The sequence below is a fragment of the Tupaia chinensis genome, unplaced genomic scaffold, assembly GCF_000334495.1.
Source record: "Tupaia chinensis unplaced genomic scaffold, TupChi_1.0 Scaffold140400_1, whole genome shotgun sequence".
Lineage (NCBI taxonomy): Eukaryota > Metazoa > Chordata > Mammalia > Scandentia > Tupaiidae > Tupaia > Tupaia belangeri.
In genome coordinates, this window is record NW_006200277.1 from 952,569 (window position 1) to 966,371 (window position 13,803).

General features: G+C 55.5%; 1 protein-coding gene across 3 annotated transcripts in view; it reads left to right on the forward strand.

Moving 5' to 3' along the window:
- Positions 1-13,803, forward strand: part of USP13 (ubiquitin specific peptidase 13) — a 98,724-nt gene that overhangs the window by 44,627 nt on the left and 40,294 nt on the right. For all 3 annotated transcript variants that reach the window (XM_027766055.1, XM_006162731.2, XM_006162732.2), the window contains exons 7-10: positions 2,025-2,119; positions 3,279-3,466; positions 10,967-11,038; positions 11,399-11,492. In XM_027766055.1, coding sequence (XP_027621856.1) covers positions 2,025-2,119; positions 3,279-3,466; positions 10,967-11,038; positions 11,399-11,492 — 449 coding nt within the window. The remainder of the gene's footprint in view (positions 1-2,024; positions 2,120-3,278; positions 3,467-10,966; positions 11,039-11,398; positions 11,493-13,803) is intronic.

Below are 13,803 nucleotides of genomic sequence, written 5' to 3' on the forward strand. Positions count from 1 at the left end.
TGGCTCTGGCTTTAGGTGTCGACCACGTTGGGGAGGATAAAGGCAGAGCTTATTTGCTATGATACTTTCTGAACTAAGACTTGGCCTTGCCAAGCCGAAGTTGGAGGTAAGAATTTCCCAGTGAAACATTTATAAGGCAGCATTTTCACCCACTCAGTCCTCTTATTTTTTTTCTGTGACTACGCGTCACTGAAAAATTCTTCCTATTGCCAAGTGTAGGGATCACGGTTCATTTCTGGATTTCTCACATGATTACTTACTAAGCTGGTGCTTGTCACTGAGGTAAGAAGCCACTGTAGTGTCTGATGGCTACCGTGTATTTGGAGCTGCTAACATCTGGAGGTGAGAAGTGTCCTCCTCTCCGTGCAGCAAGGGCCCAAAGGTTAGACCCGTGGTGGCCTGTGTGATTTCACGTTCTCAAAATGCTGGCCAGGGCCCACGGTACAGTTCTAGGTGTTTGTTTTCTAATAAGTGTCTGATAAGTAGGTTTAGACTCTTACATCTCCACAGTCATCTCAGTTGTTAATAGTAACCAAAGTTTCGGGACCTAGGGAGTGCCATTTCCACGTTCTAGCCAGAATCCTCTTCTGTGTGTGCCAAGGTGAGTTTTTATTTACTCATTCAGTTGTTTGTTTATTCATTCTATGCCGTTTTTCTTCTAACAGACCTCGTTTTTCAAACTGAAGAGTGAGGAAATGGCAGTGTTTGAGATGGAGGGGCCAATGTGTCCTCTCTGCACCCTGCAGGGTGTGTGGGCCCGGGGTGTGCTTCACCAGGTCCGCGTGAACCCAGAGAAATATCTGACGTCCAGGGCAGAGAACTGGAGCAGGAGTCAGAGTACCAGGGTTCTGGGCCACCCGTGGGATTCGAGGCAAAAATGATGGAAGCTTTTCGAGTTTCTTTCCTCACCTGTGTGAGGGCTTGGAATGTCTGTTCCCTTCCCCCATTGACCACGGCATGAGGACAGAGGCGCGGCCTTGGAAAACTCTGTGCTCCCGTTTTACTGTGCACTGAGGGTATAGTTCAAATGCAGGCTCTTGGGCAGGCCCCGTGGCCTGGTGGTTAGAGAGCTGGTGCTCCATGGCCGGCTGTCCAGCACGACCCTGGCCCCAGTGCCTAGAGCACATGCCTGGCACACTGGGAGGGAGGGGCGCAGAAGGGCTCAGGTGCGGCTGCACCTCATAGCAGGGACTTTCCTCCTCTCCCTCTTGCATTTCATGGTCGTTCTTCAACAAGCACATGTGCCCTCTGGCAGAAAACACACAACGAAACACCCCACGCCCTCACAAAACCCCGATGCATGCTCAGCAGGTGTGGAGCGGAACTGAGGTCCGTGAACCCCCAGAGTGCTGTAGCCTCTGGCCAGACCCCTCGCTGCGGAAGCCCGGGTCAAGTGGGAGATCTCCGGAGGGCAACACTGCCACCTCAGCATGCAGGGCCAATGCTCCGGCCCCCGGGCGGGCTGCCAGCGGGGCAAGGCCCCTGAGTCCTGGGGAGCAGGCTGGACCTGGGGTGTCTGCAGCCTCCTGAGTCCCTGGGAGTGCCAGACACCTTCCCTGCATGCTCCACGGGAGCGTGTTTGAAGTGCTACCTGGTCTTCCCAGACTCTTGGTTGTTCTGTGATGAGTGGACCCGAGCAGGAGAGAAGGGCTGGGGCGGGCGGGGTGGGAGTGGGAGCCGCGGGTGGGGTCTGGGCGGAGAGAGGGTCCACAAGAGGACAGCCTGGGCCCCGCACCCCTGCAGCCCTGCTCCCCAGGGGCTTTACCCTCCTTCTTGAACGAGGGTTGTGCCCTGTGGTTAGTGGGACACGCCCGGTGTTCAGCCTTCTGTCTACCTGGTTTGGGGTTAGTTTAACTTCACATGCTGTTTGCGTCTCTGGATTTAGAAACCTACTTTCCGAGGTGTCAGAGTGACATGAACTGCACCTAGTCCGTGCTCCACGTTCCCCACCGGGGGGCGTGCGGGCCGAGGTGGTGTCGGAGGTGCGTGGCCTGATGGACTCCATGCTTCTCTTCTCTCCCCAGATGTTTACTCTTTCCAAGAAGAAGAGCCCGTCTCGGACCCGCACCTGGGCCGGCACTTGGCGCACTTCGGGATCGACATGCTCCACACGCACGGGGTGAGAGGCGCTGTCAGACCCCGCCTTCGGGCACTGGGCAGGGAGCCGGAGAGGGAGCTGGCCAGTGCAGTTAATGTGTAATTCCTCTGAAACGGATCTGCCGTTGGTAGGTTTTTAGGTTGTGTTTATTGCCTTTACTCCTCGAATTTAAGGAGCACTTCTTTGGTGATGAGCACAGACTTGCTGTAAGTGTCCCACCAGCACGGAGCCCCCAGGTGCCCCTGCCCGCATTGGCATTCACTTGCAGAACTTCTGCCACCTCTGAAGGGCCGCGTGGGTCATGTCCACCTGGGTGGGACGGGGCGTTAAAGCTGCTGTGATCCCAGTTAGTTTAGGGAGGGAAGCGGCCCCAGGGTGGGAAGAGCAGCTCGTGGGGGCTGTCGGGAGGAGCTCCCCTGACGCAGTCCGCCCTCAGGGTGGTGGGGCAGTTCCAGCCTGCCGTGGACCTGTGCGTGTTCGGCTCTTTCTCTTCCCGGGGCTGTTGTTCTGTCTTCTCCTGCCACTCACACCCACCCGCCCATCTCCCCTCTCCACTCTCCGTAAGCCCCTGCTGCCCCAGCCGGTCTCCACAGCCTCTCCCCTGCTTCCTGGCCTGCCACCCGCCCACTCGCTTCCACTCCTCCCGTCTCTGACCCTCTTCTATCTCCTTCCCTCCCAGCCTTTCTGTCTTTCTCTCCTATCTCTCTTTAAAATATTTGTTCCTGTGTGTGTTTAAAGGTTATTTCTTGGGAGAGTGAGAGAGGGAGAGAAAGGAGGACAGGACCCAGGCGAGGCCCTGCAGACTGCAGTTCCATGCCCCGTGATTGGCCCGCCAGGCCCGGGGGTGCCTGTGAGCTCGCTGGGGTGTTCATACAACCTGGGGCCTGATTCGGGCCTCCTGTGTGTCCAGGATCACGCGGGGCCTCCCCACAGCCTGCAGCATGTGGCCGGGCCTCTTCTTCTTCCTGTTGTGACAAAACCCAGAGAAGGTGACATCTAGCATCTTAGCCGTGGCCAGCGAGTCTCGTGGTGTGCAGTGCCCGTGTCACTTCGCAGCCCCCACCAGCCCCATCTCCTAACTGGGCTGTTTCTTTCTCTGCGTAACTGGGAACACGGCAGACACCTGTCGCTGTCTCTGAGTGGGAATCAATTTAACGTGCCCTCGATGCCTTTGCCCCAGACAGAGAACGGGCTTCGGGACAACGATCTCAGGCCGAGGGTCAGCGAGTGGGAGGTGATTCAGGAGTCGGGGACGAAGCTGAAGCCCATGTACGGCCCGGGGTACACGGGGCTGCGGAACCTGGGCAACAGCGGCTACCTGAGCTCCGTCATGCAGGCTGTCTTCAGCATCCCCGAGTTCCAGAGAGCGTAAGTCCCCCAAGCCGGCGCATCCCCCACGTCCCTGGTTGGGAGCTGCGAGCGCTCAGGATGTTCTGCCCTTGCCACGCGTGACTTCTCAGATGTGGGAGTGTGACGCGTGTCGGGTGGGGTCAGGGCAGGTATGTAGACCTTCGCAAACGGAGACGCCCTGCGGGTGGTTATGCCAATAATGGCTTCGGTGTACGGGCCAGCCCGGACATGCCAGGAGCGTGCAGTCCCCGGTCTTCACAGCCAGGAGCGTGCGGTCCCCGGTCTTCACAGTCAGGAGCGTGCAGATCCCGGTCTTCACAGTCAGGAGCGTGCAGATACCGGTCCTCACAGTCAGGAGCATGCGGTCCCTGGTCTTCACAGTCAGGAGCGTGCGGTCCCGGGTCTTCACAGTCAGGAGCGTGCAGATCCCGGTCTTCACAGTCAGGAGCGTGCAGATACCGGTCCTCACAGTCAGGAGCATGCGGTCCCTGGTCTTCACAGTCAGGAGCGTGCGGTCCCCGGTCTTCACAGTCAGGAGCGTGCAGATCCCGGTCTTCACAGTCAGGAGCGTGCAGATACCGGTCCTCACAGTCAGGAGCATGCGGTCCCTGGTCTTCACAGTCAGGAGCGTGCGGTCCCCGGTCTTCACAGTCAGGAGCGTGCAGCGTGCGGTCCCCGGTCTTCACAGCCAGGAACGTGCGGTCCCCGGTCTTCACAGCCAGCAGCGTGCAGATCCCAGTCTTCACAGTCAGGAGCGTGCGGTCCCGGGTCTTCACAGTCAGGAGCGTGCGGTCCCGGGTCTTCACAGTCAGGAGCGTGCGGTCCCGGGTCTTCACAGTCAGGAGCGTGCGGTCCCGGGTCTTCACAGTCAGGAGCGTGCGGTCCCGGGTCTTCACAGTCAGGAGCGTGCGGTCCCGGGTCTTCACAGTCAGGAGCGTGCGGTCCCGGGTCTTCACAGTCAGGAGCGTGCGGTCCCGGGTCTTCACAGTCAGGAGCGTGCGGTCCCGGGTCTTCACAGTCAGGAGCGTGCGGTCCCGGGTCTTCACAGTCAGGAGCGTGCGGTCCCGGGTCTTCACAGTCAGGAGCGTGCGGTCCCGGGTCTTCACAGTCAGGAGCGTGCGGTCCCGGGTCTTCACAGTCAGGAGCGTGCGGTCCCGGGTCTTCACAGTCAGGAGCGTGCGGTCCCGGGTCTTCACAGTCAGGAGCGTGCGGTCCCGGGTCTTCACAGTCAGGAGCGTGCGGTCCCGGGTCTTCACAGTCAGGAGCGTGCGGTCCCGGGTCTTCACAGTCAGGAGCGTGCGGTCCCGGGTCTTCACAGTCAGGAGCGTGCGGTCCCGGGTCTTCACAGTCAGGAGCGTGCGGTCCCGGGTCTTCACAGTCAGGAGCGTGCGGTCCCGGGTCTTCACAGTCAGGAGCGTGCGGTCCCGGGTCTTCACAGTCAGGAGCGTGCGGTCCCGGGTCTTCACAGTCAGGAGCGTGCGGTCCCGGGTCTTCACAGTCAGGAGCGTGCGGTCCCGGGTCTTCACAGTCAGGAGCGTGCGGTCCCGGGTCTTCACAGTCAGGAGCGTGCGGTCCCGGGTCTTCACAGTCAGGAGCGTGCGGTCCCGGGTCTTCACAGTCAGGAGCGTGCGGTCCCGGGTCTTCACAGTCAGGAGCGTGCGGTCCCGGGTCTTCACAGTCAGGAGCGTGCGGTCCCGGGTCTTCACAGTCAGGAGCGTGCGGTCCCGGGTCTTCACAGTCAGGAGCGTGCGGTCCCGGGTCTTCACAGTCAGGAGCGTGCGGTCCCGGGTCTTCACAGTCAGGAGCGTGCGGTCCCGGGTCTTCACAGTCAGGAGCGTGCGGTCCCGGGTCTTCACAGTCAGGAGCGTGCGGTCCCGGGTCTTCACAGTCAGGAGCGTGCGGTCCCGGGTCTTCACAGTCAGGAGCGTGCGGTCCCGGGTCTTCACAGTCAGGAGCGTGCGGTCCCGGGTCTTCACAGTCAGGAGCGTGCGGTCCCGGGTCTTCACAGTCAGGAGCGTGCGGTCCCGGGTCTTCACAGTCAGGAGCGTGCGGTCCCGGGTCTTCACAGTCAGGAGCGTGCGGTCCCGGGTCTTCACAGTCAGGAGCGTGCGGTCCCGGGTCTTCACAGTCAGGAGCGTGCGGTCCCGGGTCTTCACAGTCAGGAGCGTGCGGTCCCGGGTCTTCACAGTCAGGAGCGTGCGGTCCCGGGTCTTCACAGTCAGGAGCGTGCGGTCCCGGGTCTTCACAGTCAGGAGCGTGCGGTCCCGGGTCTTCACAGTCAGGAGCGTGCGGTCCCGGGTCTTCACAGTCAGGAGCGTGCGGTCCCGGGTCTTCACAGTCAGGAGCGTGCGGTCCCGGGTCTTCACAGTCAGGAGCGTGCGGTCCCGGGTCTTCACAGTCAGGAGCGTGCGGTCCCGGGTCTTCACAGTCAGGAGCGTGCGGTCCCGGGTCTTCACAGTCAGGAGCGTGCGGTCCCGGGTCTTCACAGTCAGGAGCGTGCGGTCCCGGGTCTTCACAGTCAGGAGCGTGCGGTCCCGGGTCTTCACAGTCAGGAGCGTGCGGTCCCGGGTCTTCACAGTCAGGAGCGTGCGGTCCCGGGTCTTCACAGTCAGGAGCGTGCGGTCCCGGGTCTTCACAGTCAGGAGCGTGCGGTCCCGGGTCTTCACAGTCAGGAGCGTGCGGTCCCGGGTCTTCACAGTCAGGAGCGTGCGGTCCCGGGTCTTCACAGTCAGGAGCGTGCGGTCCCGGGTCTTCACAGTCAGGAGCGTGCGGTCCCGGGTCTTCACAGTCAGGAGCGTGCGGTCCCGGGTCTTCACAGTCAGGAGCGTGCGGTCCCGGGTCTTCACAGTCAGGAGCGTGCGGTCCCGGGTCTTCACAGTCAGGAGCGTGCGGTCCCGGGTCTTCACAGTCAGGAGCGTGCGGTCCCGGGTCTTCACAGTCAGGAGCGTGCGGTCCCGGGTCTTCACAGTCAGGAGCGTGCGGTCCCGGGTCTTCACAGTCAGGAGCGTGCGGTCCCGGGTCTTCACAGTCAGGAGCGTGCGGTCCCGGGTCTTCACAGTCAGGAGCGTGCGGTCCCGGGTCTTCACAGTCAGGAGCGTGCGGTCCCGGGTCTTCACAGTCAGGAGCGTGCGGTCCCGGGTCTTCACAGTCAGGAGCGTGCGGTCCCGGGTCTTCACAGTCAGGAGCGTGCGGTCCCGGGTCTTCACAGTCAGGAGCGTGCGGTCCCGGGTCTTCACAGTCAGGAGCGTGCGGTCCCGGGTCTTCACAGTCAGGAGCGTGCGGTCCCGGGTCTTCACAGTCAGGAGCGTGCGGTCCCGGGTCTTCACAGTCAGGAGCGTGCGGTCCCGGGTCTTCACAGTCAGGAGCGTGCGGTCCCGGGTCTTCACAGTCAGGAGCGTGCGGTCCCGGGTCTTCACAGTCAGGAGCGTGCGGTCCCCGGTCATCACAGCACACCTGCTGTACTCCCCGTGGGTGCGCCAGGAGGCAGGCAGTGACGCCTGGTCAGTGTCCCCAGCTGCGGGGCTGGGGTAGGTCCACAGGGGTCCAGCAGGCCCATCTTAGCTGCTCCGTCTGGCCCACAGGCCCGTCCTGGTCCTTGGACTGTGTGTGACAGGCAGACGTGGAAGCCGAGAGCACACTGTCGTTTTCTGCAGCGTGCGATGTGCCACGTCTGACAAGTGCCATCTTACGTCTAATAGTTACTGATAGCGTATTTTAAAGTATCGGGCCTGCGTTGAGGTAACCAGAAAGGCTCGCCCTTCCTCAGATAACCTGAGGCGCCGACTGAGGGCACCTTGGAGCTGCGTGTGCTGACACGGCCGCAGGTGTGCTGCCCGGCTCCTCGGGCTGTGCCTGTGTGGGGGCCACCGCCTGCGTTTGCAGAACAACGTGCAGTGCTCCCCAGAGTGGTGGGTTCCATCCGAGTTCAAGGACGGGCGAGGGCCGAGAGAGATCGGTGGCAATCAGAAGGCTGTGTCTTCCTGCGGGGCGGAGTCCTCACAGCACTAACAGTGGCTAATCAAAGTGTGTCGCACACCCTGTCTTTCTTCTCCTGGTGTTTTTTTAAGAGAGATTTTTGCTATAGGACTCGAGCACTCGCTGGCGAGACAGAGAGACAGAAAGACAGAAGGTGGAAAATCACCCCTGGGGGTGCCACGCCACCGTCCCTTCTCTGCCATTCTCCTCTTGGGATTTTGGGCACGCACACACACACAGCCCTGGCGTGAGTTTCAAGCCTCTGGGTCCAGGACTTGAACCCTGAGCTGTGTGGGAGTCCAGTGACGCAGCCCTTTCACCATCCCTGGCCCTCTCCCTGAGGTTGAAGACTTACTCTCCTGCTGCTTCTGTTGGAGCGCCTGCAGTTTTCCATGTCTAGTTCTCACGGAGCCAGAGAGGAGTGGGTTCTGTTCTGCAGTGGCGTGCTGGGGGTGTGGACGGACACACAGAGCTTTCCCTGTGGGACGCACGGCCACTTGGAATTAGCAGGGAGGGAGGAGGCCACACACCCTGAGGGACGTGGGAGGAGAGCAGATGGGCTCGGGACGGGGAGGCCACGTCCGTTACTCCGGGATGGGAATCTCTCTTCAAAAGATTCCCGATGGTCGTATTATCGTTATTTTTGTAAGCCCCCGCCAGGCCTTAGGCTACCCTTTGCTTGGGGAGCAACGTGGCTTTATTTTATCTGACTCATATGAGACCTTTTTTGATCTTGTATGAAGGAATGTCCTTCTGGTAGATATTGTATAATTATTTCTTTTATAGGAGAATAGAAAAAAAGTGCTCTTCTGTTATAAAGCCCAATGATATTTCAATGCTTTATAAACTTCAACAACAACAAACTTCCTACATTCTGAAGTTTAATGAAGAATTAACCTGAAAATTTCCCTTCATAAGAAAGTGTACCTCACATCTGTGTTTGGATTAAAATTTGAATTTCTCCCAAGTCTTGTTTAAAGAGCTAGAATTTTACATTATATTCTCAAATATATTATATTTTGTTTTCTAAATGTTTACTGCATGAGGGGATCTTCAAAAATTTCATGGACAATGTGAAATTATGAAAAAGCTATGCATGAATTTCAAATTTTTTTGCACCAAAATAAACTTATACTTAGATTCCATTTTTTCACAGACATTTGAAGTAACCTTGTATAAATAGAGCCTGAGCAGCTTCCCGTTCATCCTCACCCCGACCTCGTCCTCCTTCAGCCAGCTCTCACTGGGGCCAACACTAGGTCTCCACACTCCTGTCTTTCTCTCCATGCACGTAGGTCCGGGAAGAGTCTCTCCACTCTGTGAGCAGGAAGCGACTCACAGGAAGATGGAGTGACTTAGAAGCAGCCACAGTTCATTCGGGAACCCCAGCCGGACCCTAGATACCTAGTCTGCCACTTGAACCTCGCTCACGTTTAGAAATAATTACTGGCGAGGATCAAATCTAATAGACAGGTGTGCAAATTGAATGACAGCTGAGGCGTTCAGTCAGATAGCCAAACACATTTTTTTCTTTGAGAACCACTAGATTAAGAACCGAAGGTATAATATGTGCTTTAAAAATTATCTAGCATTATTTAATTTTGTTATAATCAAGGATATTCCTTGTTGATTAGAAGAATATACATTTTTTTGAGAGGTTTTTGTTATAGGGTGCATGCGCTTGCCAGAAAGACAGAGAGACAGAAAGCGAGAAATCACTCTCCAAGGGGGATGGCCACGCCGCAATCCCTTCTCCTCCATTCTCCTCTCGGGATCTTGAGCACGCATGCACACGTGCCTGTTGTGAGTTTAAGCCACTGGGTCCAGGACTTGAACCGTAGTCAACTACATGGGAGTCTAGCAATGTAGCCATTATGCCAACTGCTGGTCCTGAGAAAAGGAATATGAATTGTTAGCAAAGTGGACTTTTGGACATCAGTGTTTCACCCTTTATTCTCCTCCCTACTGGTCTTACCTTATAGCGTGAGCCTGCTCACTGAAGCTCTTCTTCTCAATGAATGTTTGTCTTGCCATGTTTCTAGGAGCGAGAAAAACTGGAGAGTTAATGAATTCAGCATGCTGTGTAGACTCAGAATTCTTCAGTGTGGCTCTACATCTGTTAATAAATAGTTGGGCTTAACGTTTGGCGTATCCGTGGTTGGACTCTTGTCTTCTGAAGGTTTCTAGATGAAGTTGTCACCCTTAGACATACGAAAGCCATTTGAATGCGACTGGCCCAGGGAGAAGCTTGCTCTGTTTATTCTGAGTTCATGGGTAGCAGATGCCTAGAAGTTTCTAGTACCTGAGGGATCTGGTTAGAGGTCATTACTGTCAGTGTGTCTGGGTTCTCTGCAGGGGCTTCATTGCAGTACTGCCTCTTCTGTGTGGTCGCTGGTAGTCATTGTGGAAATCCGTTAAGGATAACATATCCACGTATTAACTGGACAAGTCTCTGCTGAGTGCCTTTTTCACTGAGGCTGGAACTTGGTGACTTGGAGGGGCGGCTCTCCTAACTTATGTGTGTACGTGACCCCTAGAGGGACAGTTAATGAACGAGAGAGCGGGTGGGTTGTGGAGTGCACTGGGGAGGCTAAGAAGGCTGGGGCAGATGTCAGGAGTCGGCGTGGGGTGGGTGGCCACTCTGGTTTTGCTAAGACTCTGGGGAGGTGCCTCTTCAACAGACTTGAAGGAGCTACTGAGCAGGACCAGTGGCAGAGTGTTCCAGGGAAGAGACCAGATGGGGGATCTTCACTAGGCTGACTTAATCGGAGCCTTACTCATGTTGGAGTCAGCGGGACAGAGAGGGAGCCTGAGGTCGAGCTTGGTCAGGCAGAGGACACGGCAGAGCCCGGCTGAAGTTCTGGCTAGAGGAGAGTCCTGTCACAAATTGCCGTTTGTTCTGGGGATGGTGACGTGGTGGCCTGAGCCCGCGGCCCTGGTCTCTGGCTGCATGTTAGAATCACGTGGGGAGCTTGCGAAAGAATTCTGAACCCGAAGCCTCAATCTTAAGCAATACAATTGGAATGTCCAGAGATGGCTGTTGTTTTGGGGTTTTACACATTTATTATTTATTTACTTACTTACTTTTTAGGTCTTTGCCATAGGATGTGAGTACTCACTGGAGAGAGGCAGAGGGAAACTGAGAAGTCACCCTCAGGGGGATGGCCACACTGCAGTCCCTTCTCTTTCATTCTCCTTTTGGGGTTTGGGCACCCACACACATGCACCTGGCATGATTTTCAAGCTGCCGGGTCTGGGAGTCGACCCATGCAGTGTGCTATGTGGGATCCAGTGCCTTAACTACCATGCTACCTGCTGGTCCCTCTTTGAGGGTTTTTTTTTTTTTTTTTTAAGAAACTAATTGAAAAGTAGGGTAGAGAGCCACTGATGGAAGCAGAAACATCCAGGAAGGGTAGAATCTCAGGAAGACCTTGGCCCAAGGCAGGTGGTTTGACAGAGGGGCGTGAAGGTCTTAGGGAGGTGACGGCTGTTGTGGTTCTTCTCTCCGTTGCTAAGATTCGATGGCCGCTTCTCATTTTCTAGGTATGTGGGAAACCTTCCAAGGATATTTGACTACTCGCCATTAGACCCAACACAAGATTTCAACACACAGATGTAAGTGCCAGATTGACTTTTTTAAGAAAAGTATTTAATGGAGTGTTTATAGTGGTTATCTCTGGGTTGCAGAATTAAAGGCAATTCTCTATCTTCTTCATTTTCTGTGTTTTAAAAATGTTCTGAAATAAGCTTGTATTACTTTTGCGAGAATCGAGAAACTAATAAACTTATTATAAAGTGCTGAGAAAGATTTTAAAATGGGATTGCTATCAAACAGAGTCAAATAACTAAGTTTTATGTGAGTGTTCCAGACAAATGCTCTACCTAAAAGCAGCTGTACTCGCGAGACTCGCATGCCTGCCGCTCTCAGTGGGAGAACAACAATGACCTTTCTGTTCCATCTCCCCTCCGGGCCAGGACCAAGTTAGGACACGGGCTCCTCTCGGGCCAGTATTCCAAACCTCCGGTGAAATGTGAACTCATCGAACAGGTGCTGAGGGAGGAGCACAAGGTATGTCCGAGGGCTCGCCAGTTCCGCCTGCAGGTAGGAGGGGTTTCCACCAGTCGGAGTGTGGATTTCCTGTGGTTTGGCGAATGGCGGTTGCACATTTAGCAAGCTGGCAAACAGCTCTTCCATTTCCCAGCCTGGGGCGCTGTCTGTGTGCTCCTAAAACTTGCGATAAGGGATGTCCAGGCCCAGTTCCATGACAGCGGTTTTCCAGATTACCTGTGTGGACCGGCTCTAACGTTTCAGGAACAGCCGTCATCATAGAGCTGAGCTGGGAGGAATAGATCACTTACAATACAAACATTTTCCCCTCCGTGTCTGTCTTCTGCTAAACCTTGGCTTTGCTGGAGAGGGTTTCTCTGGCTGGTTATTAAAAAGCAGCAGCAGATTCTTCAGCCCTGCTGTAGAGCTGAGGGTTACAATTTCCTCGTTTTTGAGGAGCTGCCAGGTAGTTTTTAAGCACACCCGAGGAGGAGAGACTGAGCTCACTGTAAAGGGCTTCATCTCTGCATAGCTGGACGGGGGCTGCCCTGGGCCTGCCCGGAGAGGGCTGTTCCGTTGAACGTCCCTAGAGAGCGCTGTGCATGGCTGGATCCTCAACAGCTGAAATGCTGTCCTGGGAATTGCAGCGGGCAGCTCACCCCGCTGTGTTTGCTGCCCGGGCTCCCAGGCGGCAGACTTCCTGCATGGAATGCATGCCCTGTCTTAGTGGATGAGCTTATTCAGTTCTGTTTCTCAAGAGTTTGACCTCTGTGCTTGCATCTTAAGTCAGCCATCCTTGGCTAATGCCTGTGAACTGAGAGCAAAACCCCGAGGTGAATGTAGTCTTGATCATAAGGAAGCCGGCCGGTACGGGAAACAGCCAAGAGCAGGCAGGTGCTGACGGGAACATCCAGAGCAGTGTCTGGGCGTCGGGGGAAGACGCAGGCTGTGAGGAGGACAGGGAGGGGAGCCGACGTTGCAGTGACAGTCCAGGAGTCAGTGCTGGGCAGCGAAGACTGTTCTCAGGGTGCTCTGTCGTCCAGCGCTGCAAGGCCACGCATACATTCCTCGACCGCCAGACACTGAGAGACCCGTCTGAGATGGAGTTGAGGGCATGTTGGGTGGAGGTCTGGAATAGGCGGTTATCGGGGCTGCCTCTACCTCTGCGGAACTGAAGAGGTGATGATGGGAAAAATAACTTGGTCCAAATTTTTGTTTCGATCATGTTTATTTTGGGTTTTCACTGGGCTTTGCCACGTCTCGGAATGCTCTTCTGGGACAGAGCCCACCATCCGTGGTGGTGGAGAAGGAGACTGGGCGGGACTCAGGAGCCTGCTTCTGCTCCTGGCTCTGCATAGGCTCGTGACCCTGGGCAGTTCACGTGACTGCCCAGTCTTAGCATTCAGTAATGGCAGGACAGTCTCCGTGTGGTTATGAGTAGCTCAGGCAGAAGTGGGAGGTTCCTTCTAATGTAAATAAAATCCATTTAGGTTACCTCCTTTTGGAAATCTCCTAATGTGAGAAAATGTGAAATGAAAAATCATCAATGTAGTGATATTTGGAATAAACGTTTGTTTTGTTAATTTTATAATGTCTTTTTACAACGTACTTTATTATTATTCATACATTAAATCACTATACATCATTTAGATCATGAAGATACTTTATCCAGCATGATCTACACCTCAGGCCAGCCCAGTTAAGACCACCATATGTTAGGAAAAAAGCAGTTCTTTTTGTTTGTTTGTTTGTTTGTTTTACCATAGGGCTTGTGGGCTTGTGTGCTCGTGAGGGTGGGAGAGAAAGTGAGAAGGCGCCCCTCAGAGGGGATGGCCACGTGGTGATGCCTTCTCCTCCATCCCCAGGATTTGGGCATATATGCACATGCACCCAGTGTAATTTTTCAGGCTGCTGGTCCAGGACTCAAACCACTGATGGCATGTGGGTGTCTAGGCCTTAACCACCACTCCACCTGTGGGCCCCAGGGACAAAGTGATTCTTAGAGCAGCAAGGAACATTCTTTTTTCAGTCTTTGAATAATGGCTGCTTGGGGGCCTTGTTGGTGGCAACCTCTGCTCTGTCTGGATTGAGGTGTGCCGCCCTGGGGCTGTATCTGGCCTGCAATTGTCTTTGCTTGGCTCACACTTGATCTGGATTCCAGCTTCTCTAACCACTCAGAACCTCTGGCAGCAGCTGTGACCACACTCCCTGTCCATGGGCACACACGGCCCAGCTGGCCGGGACCTGGTCGAGACTTCGGGTATTTGGGCTCGTGACCCTTGATCTAGAAGACTTGTGAAACTGTTTCCGACTCTGCAGCACTGTCGTGTAG